The 12076-nt window shown below is 49.7% G+C and overlaps 3 protein-coding genes across 3 annotated transcripts; 2 read left to right on the top strand and 1 right to left on the bottom strand.

Annotated features, from left to right (window-relative positions):
• Positions 1–103: 103 nt before the first annotated feature.
• On the top strand, positions 104–4846 carry LOC9644422. Its single transcript, XM_002984453.2, has 4 exons — positions 104–930; positions 1064–1173; positions 1248–1928; positions 2052–4846. The coding sequence occupies exons 2-4, from the start codon at positions 1114–1116 to the stop codon at positions 4719–4721; spliced, it is 3411 nt and encodes a 1136-aa protein (XP_002984499.2). The 5' UTR covers positions 104–930; positions 1064–1113; the 3' UTR covers positions 4722–4846.
• A 30-nt stretch (positions 4847–4876) lies between these two features.
• On the top strand, positions 4877–6565 carry LOC9644235 (RHOMBOID-like protein 9, chloroplastic). Its single transcript, XM_002984452.2, has 4 exons — positions 4877–5366; positions 5449–5710; positions 5776–5935; positions 5998–6565. The coding sequence occupies exons 1-4, from the start codon at positions 4949–4951 to the stop codon at positions 6535–6537; spliced, it is 1380 nt and encodes a 459-aa protein (XP_002984498.1). The 5' UTR covers positions 4877–4948; the 3' UTR covers positions 6538–6565.
• LOC9644234 (LRR receptor-like serine/threonine-protein kinase GSO1) lies at positions 6552–8317 on the bottom strand. Its single transcript, XM_024689524.1, has one exon. It carries the CDS (start codon positions 8311–8313, stop codon positions 6637–6639), a length of 1677 nt encoding a protein of 558 aa, XP_024545292.1. The 5' UTR covers positions 8314–8317; the 3' UTR covers positions 6552–6636.
• Between the last annotated feature and the right edge of the window lie 3759 nt (positions 8318–12076).

The following is a 12076-nucleotide window of genomic DNA, read 5'->3' as shown; positions in this document are numbered from 1 at the left end:
GTGGTAGGAGGAGACGAGGAGGGGAAGAGCGTGAAAACAAATCATTTTTTTCCTGGTGCTAGCCTAGAGGTTTTTACCCTCCCTCCCAGCGTTGAGAAAGATTCGCGGTGCCAGCTCCAATTTAGGGCAGTGATTAGGGCTAAGAGAAGATCGTTCGGGCAGAGTAAGAAGAAGACGAGAAAGAGAGAGAAAAAGAAAATGGGGGAAGGAGGAGGAATGAATGCCGTGTGCGTGCGTGCGTGTGAATGAAGGAGGTGTGGTGGTGTTCTTCCGGAGCTAGGAATCGCGAGGAAGCCGCGACGCGCGGGATGCATTGACCGTGGCAGATGGATTCGTCCCCGCCGCCGCGATTGGGAAATATTTCGAGATCTTTCTTGTAGCTAGGCGGCGAGGAAGGCGCTGCGCCGCGGCCGCGCTGCTGCCAATCAATCAATCAGGCTTGCGACGATTGATTCCTCGATCCGGAGCTTGTGGACGGCGAGCGGCGAGAGAGAGATTCTGGCCTCTAGGCGCTCCGGCCGTGGCATTCATCCATCCCGTGGAAGAACTCCTCTCTTTCTTGTCATTTCCTGGCCACGCCTTACAGTAATCGCCACACATGCGGTGTTCCCGAAGAAATTCCACGCATGCTGGTGACTTTTCTTCGTCGGCTCCTCGCCACTGGCTGCTTCTTCTCCGCATCTTCTTCCAGTCCTTGGCAGTAGAAAGAATTGGCAACGGCGCGCCTTGGATTCGGGGCCCCGAGATCTAGAGATCTTTCCAAGAGATCAAGCCACGGGAGCTCCAGATCTACCCAGCGAGCAGCCGTGTTCTTCCTCTCTTTATCGATGGCAGGGACAGCGCCATATCTCCGCTGTTATTCCATTCGCTGTTCTTCCGTGGAGCTCTTCTGGGTAAAGCGCTTGGAATTCTTCTCTTCGCCATGCACAGGTCTGAAAGAAAAATCTATTTTTCTTCCCTTCTTCCTCTTTGGTGTGGTGTGGTGTGGTGGTGTGTATGTGTTTTTTTTTTCCTTTTCTTTGTTTTATGCTTGTTCTGAGCACCATGTTTTGGATGGAAGCAGGGGATTGCGGCATTTGTGTGTAGGAGACGCGAGAGGTGGAAGGCTTGGATATGGAAATGGAGATGGTCAGGAAGATTATCCTCGAGCAGGAGGCCCAGTTCCGCCAACAGGTCAGTCAGATCTATCCATTTTGCGCAAAGTGAGGCGAGATGTTCTCATGGATGGTGTTCGTCTCCTTGCGCAGGTCCAGGAGCTCCACAGGGTCTATCGTGTCCAGAAGCTGCTGCTCCAAGACCTCCGGCCGCCTCGTGCGATCGACAGCTCGAGGCTGGAATTGGCATCTGGCTACGATGGCAGCGGCAAAAAGAGCGATGCCAAGCCCCGGCGGAGGACTTTCGACTTGGAGCTGCCAGCCGAGGAGTACATGGATGTGGAGATGGAGGAGCCCAGCAGCAACGCCGCCACCACCACCACTGCCAACAACAACAATAACAGCAGCAGCGCCGCTTGTGATTTGGTGTCAAGGCTGAGCGCTGCCGCGGCTGCCACTGCTGCCACTGCTGCTCCAGCTCCAGCCATGAACAGTGTGAAGAATCTGGATTCGTCAGCGGCTGTTCATGAGAAAGTGGGCTCGCAGCAGCAGATCGGCTGGAACAGCGGCCGAGACGGAGAGAGTGAGATCTTCCAGATGATAAAGCGTGCCAAGAGCTCGGGCTCGGATGGAGGAGGTGGAGGTGGAGGTGGAGGATTTAAGCAGCAGCAGCAGCAGGTTCTTCCGTGTGTGACCCAAGGGATTCTGGGTGGGATCTGGGGGTACGGCTTTGACAACACTGGAGGAGCTCAAGCATTAAGGAATGCTGCGGCGGCTGCTGTGGAGAAGAGCAGAGCTCCGCCCAATGGATTTCACCTCGCCGCAAGCGATAAGGTAGTGGTGCCTCCTATCTAATCACAATTTGATTCCTTCTACTTTGCTAACTCGGGTCTTTGTTTCTCTTTCTTTTTTTTTGTTTGTGCTCCTTCTCCATTTGTTTTTATTCTCCTCGTGCAGGTATCCAAGCCACAGCAGCAGCAGCAGCAGCAGCAGCAGCAGGAAGTTCTTTCCATGAATTCAAAGGCAGCGGAGAATCAGCATGTTGTGTTCTTGGAGCCGGGCCCCAACAACCGGTTCGCAGCCGAGAACGGGAAAGGACTGGGAGGATCTTCATCATCGTCCTCCGGCATCGAGAACTTGAACCCGTTCTTCGCGTCCGCGGCAGCAGCAGCAGCAGCAGCCATGGAACGGGGTCCGTCTGCGGAGGACAATGGAAAGTTTTTCGGTGCTTCGCTGGGTGGCCTGCAAAATCACGTGAGCTACTCGAGCCAGGGAATTCTGATCCCGTCCACCAACATGGCGAGAAGGGAGCCAGTGCCGCCACCGTCGTCGTCGTCGTCGTCGTCGTCGGCTTTCATGGAGGCTTCTCCCCCCGGCGGCCTGGGACTGTGGTGGAAATCAAACTCCAACTATTACCACCAGCCGCATCAGCCACAGTACCAGCAAGTGGCCGTGTTACAGGCGGGGACACCTGCGCAGTCTGTCCAAGTTGCGTGGCAAGGTGGCTCGGGCTTTGCGACCACGAGTCCGAGTCCGAGCTCGTATCAGCAGCAACACCATCACGCGGCGGTGCTCGGGGTGGTTCCTCCTCCTCCTCCTCCGGCTGCTCCTCCTCCGGCGAACTATGCGAGCAACAACAACAAAGAGGAGAGTGGTGGGGGGAGTGGCTGCTGGTTGAAAGGGGCGAGCAGTAATGCGAGCACTGCTCCCTCGCCGGGTTTTCTTTACTCGGCTTCAACGCCTCCGAAACCGCCGTTTAAGAAACCTCCCAAGCTCATACTCGATGGAGCGACCATGGAGCTTAAGCTGGCTCCGCTGGACAGAGACGGACCACCGGTTGTGGGCTTGTTGCGTCAACACGGTGACGAGACAGCAGCGGCAGCTTTAGTGGTAGCAACAGATCAGCGGAAGAGAGGGGACAGTACGGAGAGCCCAGTGAATGGGAGCGAGGTTGCAAAGCTCGAGGCTGGCGAGCACAAGGACGAGAGCAAGCCGAAAGGCTTGGATCTGAATCCTCCGGGGGGATTGGGCTTGAGCTCGAGCGACAAGCCCAATTCCGGTCTGCTGGACGTGGTCAAGCCGATCAAGCAGGATGCGCAAGCAGTGGAGAGGGATGAAGTGTTGCAAGAGAGAAGAGGTGGCTCCAGGGACGAGGCTGATTTGGGAAGGTGTGAGGAGGCTCCAAGCTGTAGTTGCTCGCAGCCAGGATGTCCGATTTGTGACACCGGTAGCGTGGAGGATGTACAGGTGAAGCAGCGGTCCGGGAAGATCGAGAAGGTTGCGGTTAGAAGCTCTTCAGAGCAGCAGCAGCAGCAGCAGCACAAGGCCAGGGAAGAAGTTCGAGACAGTGCTGAGCCGCCGGCGGCGCCACCTACGAGCAGCAAGAAGCGGCGATTCAAGCTGGTGAGTTCCAAAGACTTGTTGGCAACAAGGGAATCTGACAACGCTACTACTAACGGGAAGAAGCGGCCGGAAGCCATTGCCGAGGAGCTAGATTCGCGGACAGGGGAGCTGTCCAGGGATGGGGAGGGCGAGAAGAAGAAGAGGAAGCATCTGGTGAATCCCAAGAGCTTGAAATCGTCGTCGTCTTCCAAGTCTCACTCGAACCACCAGGGTGTCAAGGAGAAGGAGAGCTCCACGCTGAAAGCTTCGCCGTCCGGGAGCCGTCACAAGGAGAAGGATAAGGACAAGGACAAGGCGGGGAGCAATGGCTACTCGTTCCTTGCGGACAATCCGGACGACGGTGCCAACTTGGCGGCGGAGATCCTCGTCAGCCTGGCTCCCGCGAAGCGAGATCACGTCCAGCCGGAGAAGAACGGCGACAGTGGAGTGCTCCGCCTGCATCACAAATCCAAGAGGCGGCTCATCGAAACGCTGCCTACAGGTGTGGCAAACCATGCCGCTCCTCCGGCCGCCGCCGCCGCCCCTCCAAAGCCATCGCCAGCGGTAGCGGAGCCTGTGAAGGACGAGAGCAAGAAGAAGAAGAAGAAGAAGAAGAGCAAGAACAGCAAGACGATAGTAGCCAAGTTCCAGGAGAGTGTGGTTGCTGCGGAGGATCCACCGAAGGCCTCGTTCAAATCCGTCAAGGTGGCCCTGACACAATGCGAAGGTGGTGGCGGTGGTGGCGGGGGTGGAAATGGTGGAGCGGCGGCCGAAGCTCCAAAGTCCTCGTCCAAGATCAAGAAGAAACTGGTAACCAAGAAGCAGCAGCAGCAGCAGCAGCAAAACGATCACCAACAACACCAACATCACACTCCATCATCCAGGAGCTCCAAATCATCAGCCGGAGCAGCCAGAGATCTCTCCTCCACCACCAACATCACCAAGGCCGTGAATTCGTCCTCGAAGCCACGGGATCACCGAGATGGAGGAGGCCACGCTCATCCTCATCACGAGACCAAAAGGATCTCCTCCGCGTCCTCGAACTACGGCAGCAACAATTCGACGTCCGAGCAGGAGTCCCTGGATCGACTGAGCCAGCAGCAGCAGCACCAAAACTCTGGCGAGAATTCGTCCGAGGAGATCATGGGGAAGGAGAGCGACGAATTTGAGGAGGAGTGGTCGAGACGAAGCTGGGGTCCGGCGGCACGAAGAAAGAGGATGAGGAGAAGCAGGCCCGGCTTGTGATGATCCTCGTCCTCGAGACAAGAGAGAGAAGAAAAAAAATTCACGAAGAGCCAATGGTTGTAAAAAGTAAATTTTCCCTTCTTTTTGTCCTTGCTCATTTTTACTACTATTAATTCTTTTGTTTGTTCTTTTCACCCTTGGCTTAAATATTTTAGGGCTCTAGCGAGCTCTGGCTATGGCGATGGCGGAGAGGAGGCGGATTTCGATCGATTGGTGAGTCTTGCGCGATGGAGTTCTGCTCGGAGCTCATGTCTGTGGCGGCGATCCAGCAAGGGTTTTCGGTGTCGCACAGATCGCGGCTGCTGAGTAGCATCGGGCACAGGGGATCGGCGCTGAGGCCGCAGCGCTGCTGCCGGCGCTTGAAATGCGAGGGCTCGGGCAGCGCCAGCTCGTCGTCGGCGGGCGAGAGCGATGATGATGAGAAGAAGGGGGAGAGTTCGTCGGCTGTTAAGAGTGCATTGAAGACCCTGGATTCATACTTCGACATGCTTGAGACGAAGAAGAAGAAATCGAGCACGGCTTCCCGGGAGGAGGAGGAGGAGCCTTTAAGTTCTTTACGAGAAGCAGCGGCGATTTCCGTGGAGTCTGGCGGATTGCAGAAGCAAGAGCACGATCCAGCGAAAGAAATTCACAGCCACGCTAGTGGTGAGTCTTTACTCTTGCACTAGGCAGTTTTTTTCTGTTTGTGCTGGGCGGGGCTTTAGTTGACGAGTTTTTATGAAGGCAGGTACTGATAAGTTGAAGTCACTACAGGACGAGTACGCTTTGAAGGAGGAGCTGCTCCTGACAGTACTCAAGGAGTTTGAGCAAGCCGAATCCAAAGAGAAGGAGGAGGCATCGGCAGCCGCAGCAGTGAAAGAAGATCGTGGGAGTGAGTTTGAGTTGGATCCCAACAATGAAGAAACTCCTCTGGTCGTGCTGAATACCACCAGTGATGAGACCAGCAAAGAAGTGCCTTTGCTCCTCATGCGACGGGGATCCATTGTGGTGTAAGTCAAAGCTTGCGTTTTCTCTCTGGTTTTTTTTTTTTTTCTCTCTGATTCCTTTTCCCCAGGTCGACCATTGTGGGGATAAACATTGGTGTCTACATTTTCGGCCTTGCGACGACCCAGCAAACAGAAAACGGCATGGATCTGGCATTCTTGCAAGGAGCAAAAGTGAACGATCTCATTGTCGCCGGAGAATGGTGGAGGCTGATAACTCCAACTTTCCTGGTATGAGCTCTTCCACTCGACTTCAGATCAACTCAAACCGTGTGTGTCTCCCTTTCTCGCAGCACTCGGGCCTGTTGCACCTCTTCCTCAGCTGCTGGGCGACGATATCCTTTGGCCCACTCGTGGAGAGCCTCTACGGCTCCATAGGACTCGTCCTGATTTACCTCCTGGGCGGTGCCATGGGCAACGTGGCGAGCTTTCTCCAGACGTCGCAGCCAACAGTGGGAGGAACCGGCGCGGTGTTTGCCATGATCTGCAGCTGGATCATCTTCCTCGTCAAGAACAAGGAGGCCGTGCGAACGTTTGACACCGGCGAGCTCTTGCAAAAGGTCCTGGTGCTTAGCGGGCTGACCGTGCTGGTGGGGAACGAGCTCCCGGTGGATGCCTGGACTCACGTCGGTGGCGCGCTGGTGGGCATCTTGTTTGGAGCAGTGGCATCGCCCTGGTACCAGATCACGAGCGCCTCTCAGCTGGACAGCAGCAAGACCGATCTCACGCTCGAGAGGCTGGCGCTTGTGTTTGTTCTGTGCTCTGGGGCTTTGTTATGCCTCTACTACCTGGGAGTGGAAGATAACAGCGATCAAGTGTCTAGCTTTCTATAATCAAATACCTTTATTCTTCCACAATTCTTATCAACTCTTGTTTCTCTTGAAATCGCACAGCAGCTTTGAAAAGCTGGTACCTTCATTTTCGTTTTTACATTAGCTGCTGAAGCTAAGTTGCTGGGGGGTGGCAAGACTCGACTGTTGTGGGATTGCCTGTGCAGTAAAATCCAGCTTTGAATGATCGCCATCTTCTTGGAACTTGTTGAACTTGTTGATGATCATCTGGATTTTGCTGGTGAACACCACTACATAGAACGCTGCCGCAAAGGGCGGGATAGCACCACAAAGAAAGCCCAAGATGAAGAAGGTATCAGTGTTGGTGGCATGTACTGGGATGTCGGTCGAGGAATTAGATGTCGAAGCATTGCATGCCGAGAGTGGGAATCCACACAAGAGAGTGTTGCCTGTGAAGGCATCCAGAAACCTGGTGTTGAGGTTGTTGCCAGTAGGAATAGGACCACTGAGATTGTTGTAGGCAACGCTGAAACTGGACAGCTCGGGCATGAACGCAATCTCCTGGGGAATGCCACCCTCGAAGTTGTTGTGCGACAGGTCAAGTGATTCCAGCACCTTAAGCCTGGAGAGTCCAACTGGGATGCGTCCAGAGAATCTGTTGCTCGAGATGTTGAGCTGCATGAGACCCACGAGCCCAGAAAGTGTGAGGGGCAGCTCACCTTCGAGCTCGTTGTCTGAGAAGTCCATGAGCGTGAAGGAATCGATGAGGTTTGATATGCTGACATATGCTCCTCGCAGGGTGATCCCGTAGCCAAACACACCCCCGCCAAAGCTGTACCACTCGGGAGACTTGGAGATCATTCCCAATGCTTTTACGCTCACATTTGTGGCTTTGAAACCTTGCATGAGATCGAGCTGGTCGGGCAAAGCACCAGTGAGGTGGTTGCTGGAGAGATCAATCACTTGAAGATTGGTGAGGTTGGCGATGCATGGTGGGATGGTGCCCCGGATATTGTTGTTTGCGAGTGACAAGACCATCAAGCACGTCCACTTGCAAACTATCTCTGGAAACATGCCCTGGAAGTTGTTCATTCGCAGGTCTAGCGCTTGGATCCCAGTGCAAAGTGGCTGCAGATAGAAGTCATGCTGCCGAGTTTGGCTTGAGACTTGCACCTGGTGCATTTGCAAGGAGATGTTGCTCAAGCTGTATGGGAGAGGGCCGCTGAATTGGTTCTGCCCAAGTTGCAAGGCCACTAGATGTTTAGTGGCTCCAAAGTCCATGGTCACCTCACCAGTTAGCACATTATCTCCTACATTGAGGATGAGAAGCTCTGTGAAATTGTCCATCGCCTTTGGAAGGTTACCATTCAGTTCATTGCTTGACAAGTCCAGCAGCGTTATAGAAGAGCAGCGTCCAAGCTCCGAAGGAATGACACCTGAGAGATGGTTATTGGAAAGATCAAGCCTCGTGAGCTTGGTCAAGTTGCCAATGCCTGGAGGAACTTGGCCAGAGAGCTCGTTGTAAGAGAGATCAAGTCGCCGCATCGACGAACCTGGGGAGTAGTCTTCCCACAAGGCTCCTGAGAACCTGTTCCATGAAAGGTCCAAAGTATTCAGCTTCTCCAGTGAGCCGACCTGTGGAAACAAAGGCCCAGTCAAGTTGTTCCTGAAGACGGTCATGGATGTTAAGTTCCGGAGCTTTGCCATTCCACTCGGTAGGCCACCTTGTAGATTGTTAACGGATAGATCCACGCTCTGTAGGGACAGGCAATCCACCAAATTTTCAGGAATTCCTGTGGACAAGTTGTTGCGGGACATGTCGATCGCTTCAAGAGCGCAGTCATCCCCACCAAAGATCTCAGGTGGGATTGATGCGAGCTGGTTTCTTGCCAGACGTAACACGTTCACAGTTTTAAGAAACTTTGATGCATGAGAAGGGAGAGCAGCGAACTTGTTGAACCTGATGTCTAAATACCCCAGGTTGCCGTAGGCAAAGTCCAAAGGAATGGAGCTATAACTGTTATTCTGGAGGTCCAAACTTTGAAGTGATTTCAAAGAAAGAAGACGAGCAGGGATCTCACCAGACAATTGCTGTGGGAAGCCACCAAGAGCCAGAATTTGAAGATGCTTCATTTGCTGGATTCCTTTTAGTATGCTGTCCATAGAGGTGTTGAAACTGTTGGAGGTCAAGTTTAGCTCCACAATGCTGCTTGAGGCGTAGCCACCAGATTCAATACCAGTAAACTCGTTCATCGAAATGCCAAGGGTCAAGAGCACTGGTAGCTTGAATAGATCGACTGGTACCTTTCCAGTGAACTTGTTGTTTCGAAGCCTGAGACCAACCAAAGACGAGCAATTGCCCAAGCTTCGAGGCAGTGTTCCATGCATGTAGGAATTGTCAGCCAGAGAGAGATTTTGCAGCCTGGAAAGCTGACCCAGGAACTCCGGAATGCGGCCACCAAGCTGGTTTCTCGAGAGATCAATGACTTCGAGAGACGAGCAATTTGCCAAGCTCGAGGGAATTTCCTGGTTGTAATAGTTCCACCGCAGGGAAAGATGGCGTAGACGTTGAAGGCGTCCCAAGAAGCCCGGAATCCGGCCCTGGAAGAGATTGTAGGAGAGATCTAGCACCTCAAGGAGAGAACAGTTTGTGATCTCGCTGGGAATCTCACCGGACATGTAGTAGTTCCGTGACAAGTTGAGCTCTCTGAGCTGTGTTAGCTGGCCAATCGAGGGCGATATCCTTCCCTGTAAGAGAAGAGATGTAAGCCTGATCGAGACGACGCTGGTGGAAGAATCGCATGAGATTCCTGCCCAAACACACATGTTGGCAACATTGCCCGGGTTCCAGTCAAGAAGATTGCCTTCTGTGTCGTTTATACCCTTCTTGAAGTCGAGAAGAACATCCGCCTCGTTTTTGGAGGAGGATCCCAGCATTTGCGAGAGGCCTAGAGCAAAGAACAACCAAAAGACGATTTCCACTTTCTCCATTTTTCTCTTGTAGAACAGGGGTGTGGAACTTGCTTAGTCAGCTTATACACAAGACTTGTCAACCTGTACTACCACGTGTTGTTTGAAATGTAGCCTGTCAATTCTTTATTGCCGAAGTACGTGGAGGTCCACAGCTCACTTCAGCAGCTTAACAGCATACCTAGATTATTTGGTAGTCAGTAAGGGGAGAGAAATGAGAGGCATGCTTGTCAAGGACATCCACCATTTCAAAGACTACGGGTTCACAGACATTGTCTCCAGGCTAAAATTATAGCTTACTTGTCTTATTATTTTTATAGATATTTTCTGTTTAGTTGTTTAACCATCCATACATTGGTGGGTTTGAAACTTTATTTGATTTGGACTTTATATTAGTATATAAAGAGGGCTTAATTGTTAGTGGCCACTGTAGTGTATAGATCAAAAGTCTTGTATAATTTCTATGGCAATGTCTGGTTGGACTAGTGTTGAATAGCCCTTTGCTCCATTTATAAGTTTACACCTAGGGATCTATTTCTTCCAAATCAAGAACCAAATGCCTTATCAAAAGTCTCTTCACAAATGGATGGTAATGAGCATCAAAATGTGGAGTCAAATCCTCTTAAGGTTGCCTAGATTCACCCAATTATGCTGAGGATTGCCAACTTCATTGCCTAGTGCACAAATGAATTTGGAGTTTAAATTATCTGTTGACATCCCATGAAAAACTGCAGGGCTAAAGGTGGAGTAAAGTTTTTAACTATTTGATGATAGTGGAAGTGAGTGAAACCTGAATAATCTAGTGCACTAAGTGTGTGTTTTTGTTTCCTCTATAATCTAGAATTTCCTTTCAAGATTGGATGTGTTAATATCATCTGTAGGCCTCTCTATTGGGGGCCAAATAGTTCTTTTATCTATACTGTAATGTTATTATTAAATCTTATGCTCCCCATCTTTGTGGTGCCGACAGATGAGTACGTGTACGCCAGCATGGACGAGAGTAGCAGAATATTCTGCCTATAGAGGAATACGGAAGTCACATTCGAGATTGAGATTCTGACTGAAAAGGGATGTCCTATTTATCATTTTTTTTTCATTAATAGTTCTTAGATGTGTAGGTTTTTTTTTTTGTTTATAAAAGTAACTTTGTCAATTCTAGGGAAGTTGCTGTTCTCATTGGGAATTACATGTAACTAGTTTAATCCATATTGGTACCAAAATAAAAAGAAAGCCATTGCTAGCTGTCCTACCCCACAACTACGTGAAGGATAAAGGCACTTTGTAGCAAAGACATCATCCACCATGCTTTGGGATTTTGCCAATAATGGTGGTAGATGATTGTTAGATTGCAGTCTTCTACATGGAGTGATCAACATCCATGTGTAGGGAGATTCAATTGTAGGCAATAGTGATCAAACTATATTTAATGATTACCCATTTGGCTTTAAACTTGACTGGCTAGGCAAGATAAAGGTAATTACTGAAAAAGATAATTAACTTCATAGAAATCTACACTTTGAATATCTCAGGTGAAACCAAAGGAAACCACTCCAATGCTTATGACAACAATATTTCATGAATGGGACCTTCACAATGACACTTTGAGTTTGCAAAAGAACATATTATACCATTATATGCAACATGGTGAGAAGGTTTGAGATTAATCCAAGCTTTCTCGATTTCATCCATATGTTGCATAACACCAAATGTTGGCACAGTTGTAAACCTTTTTGTAAGCACAAAGAACTCCTACCAAGCATGTCAGAATAATGGAGGAGGAGGAGGACATAGTTGCCTATATAAAAAAATCAAGCTTAAGATATATCACTATTGACAGTAGCAAAAAAATAAAAACAACTTGCAATGAGTCATGGAATTGACAATGAAGAAATAACTGTAGACTTACTAAACTCTAAATAGATATACACTAAGGTTCACAATTATTATGTAGTATCAATTTAATATATAATAGTTTGTGTATTAGTATTAAATTTAACTTAACTAAAATTCTAAATGCTATTAGTCATAAGCCCTACATGCTTGATTAGTGGATCCAGGGTCAATTCATGCCTTATAGGATCAACTTCATCTTCTTCAATCTTCTGAATGGGATGCCACCATTGGGACACTCCTTCATACATTTCCTAAGCCTTATAGGTTGCAAACAGCTTCATGACATATGAGGATGTGGTTGTTATAATCCTTCTTTGCTCTCTAATATGGGAAGGCTTTTTGTGCACTTGGCTAACAATAATGATGGATTTGTTGAGTTTTCATTCAATTGCCTTCTTTTGAATATGGTAGTGGATAAGAAAGATGTTAGTGGGTAGAAGCAAAAGGTGTGTAACTTCTTTCTTTACAAATTAATTACAAATTAATTTCTAAGTTTATTCTTGGAACTACCATTTTCTATAAAAAAACTGTTGTAAGGCTATATAAGCTGATGATTGTGTTGCTCTTTCTTCATTAAGATACAATAGCTTTATAAACATCATCTTAAATGTGATTGACTCAAAGGTTCTTCACTCAGTGTTCCCTGGCTATCAACACTATTCAAATCACAGCCATGTAAATCTTGTTAGAGGTATTTTGTCTTTCAAAGGGGATTCAA

The sequence above is a fragment of the Selaginella moellendorffii genome, unplaced genomic scaffold (genome assembly GCF_000143415.4).
Source record: "Selaginella moellendorffii unplaced genomic scaffold, v1.0 SELMOscaffold_62, whole genome shotgun sequence".
Classification (NCBI taxonomy): domain Eukaryota; kingdom Viridiplantae; phylum Streptophyta; class Lycopodiopsida; order Selaginellales; family Selaginellaceae; genus Selaginella; species Selaginella moellendorffii.
Note: the sequence above shows the minus strand (reverse complement) of the source record. Positions and strands in the feature narration are given on the sequence as shown.

Excerpts from the sequence above, each read along its gene's own strand:
- LOC9644422 (XM_002984453.2), top strand. The coding sequence starts at position 1,114 with ATGGAAATGGAGATGGTCAGGAAGATTATCCTCGAGCAGGAGGCCCAG. Across the intron at positions 1,174-1,247 it reads AGGCCCAGTTCCGCCAACAG|GTCCAGGAGCTCCACAGGGT; the intron begins GTCAGTCAGATC and ends CTCCTTGCGCAG. Across the intron at positions 1,929-2,051 it reads ACCTCGCCGCAAGCGATAAG|GTATCCAAGCCACAGCAGCA; the intron begins GTAGTGGTGCCT and ends CTCCTCGTGCAG.
- LOC9644234 (XM_024689524.1), bottom strand. The coding sequence starts at position 8,313 with ATGTCCCGCAACAACTTGTCCACAGGAATTCCTGAAAATTTGGTGGAT.
- LOC9644235 (XM_002984452.2), top strand. The coding sequence starts at position 4,949 with ATGGAGTTCTGCTCGGAGCTCATGTCTGTGGCGGCGATCCAGCAAGGG. Across the intron at positions 5,711-5,775 it reads CGACGGGGATCCATTGTGGT|GTCGACCATTGTGGGGATAA; the intron begins GTAAGTCAAAGC and ends CCTTTTCCCCAG. Across the intron at positions 5,936-5,997 it reads TGATAACTCCAACTTTCCTG|CACTCGGGCCTGTTGCACCT; the intron begins GTATGAGCTCTT and ends CCTTTCTCGCAG.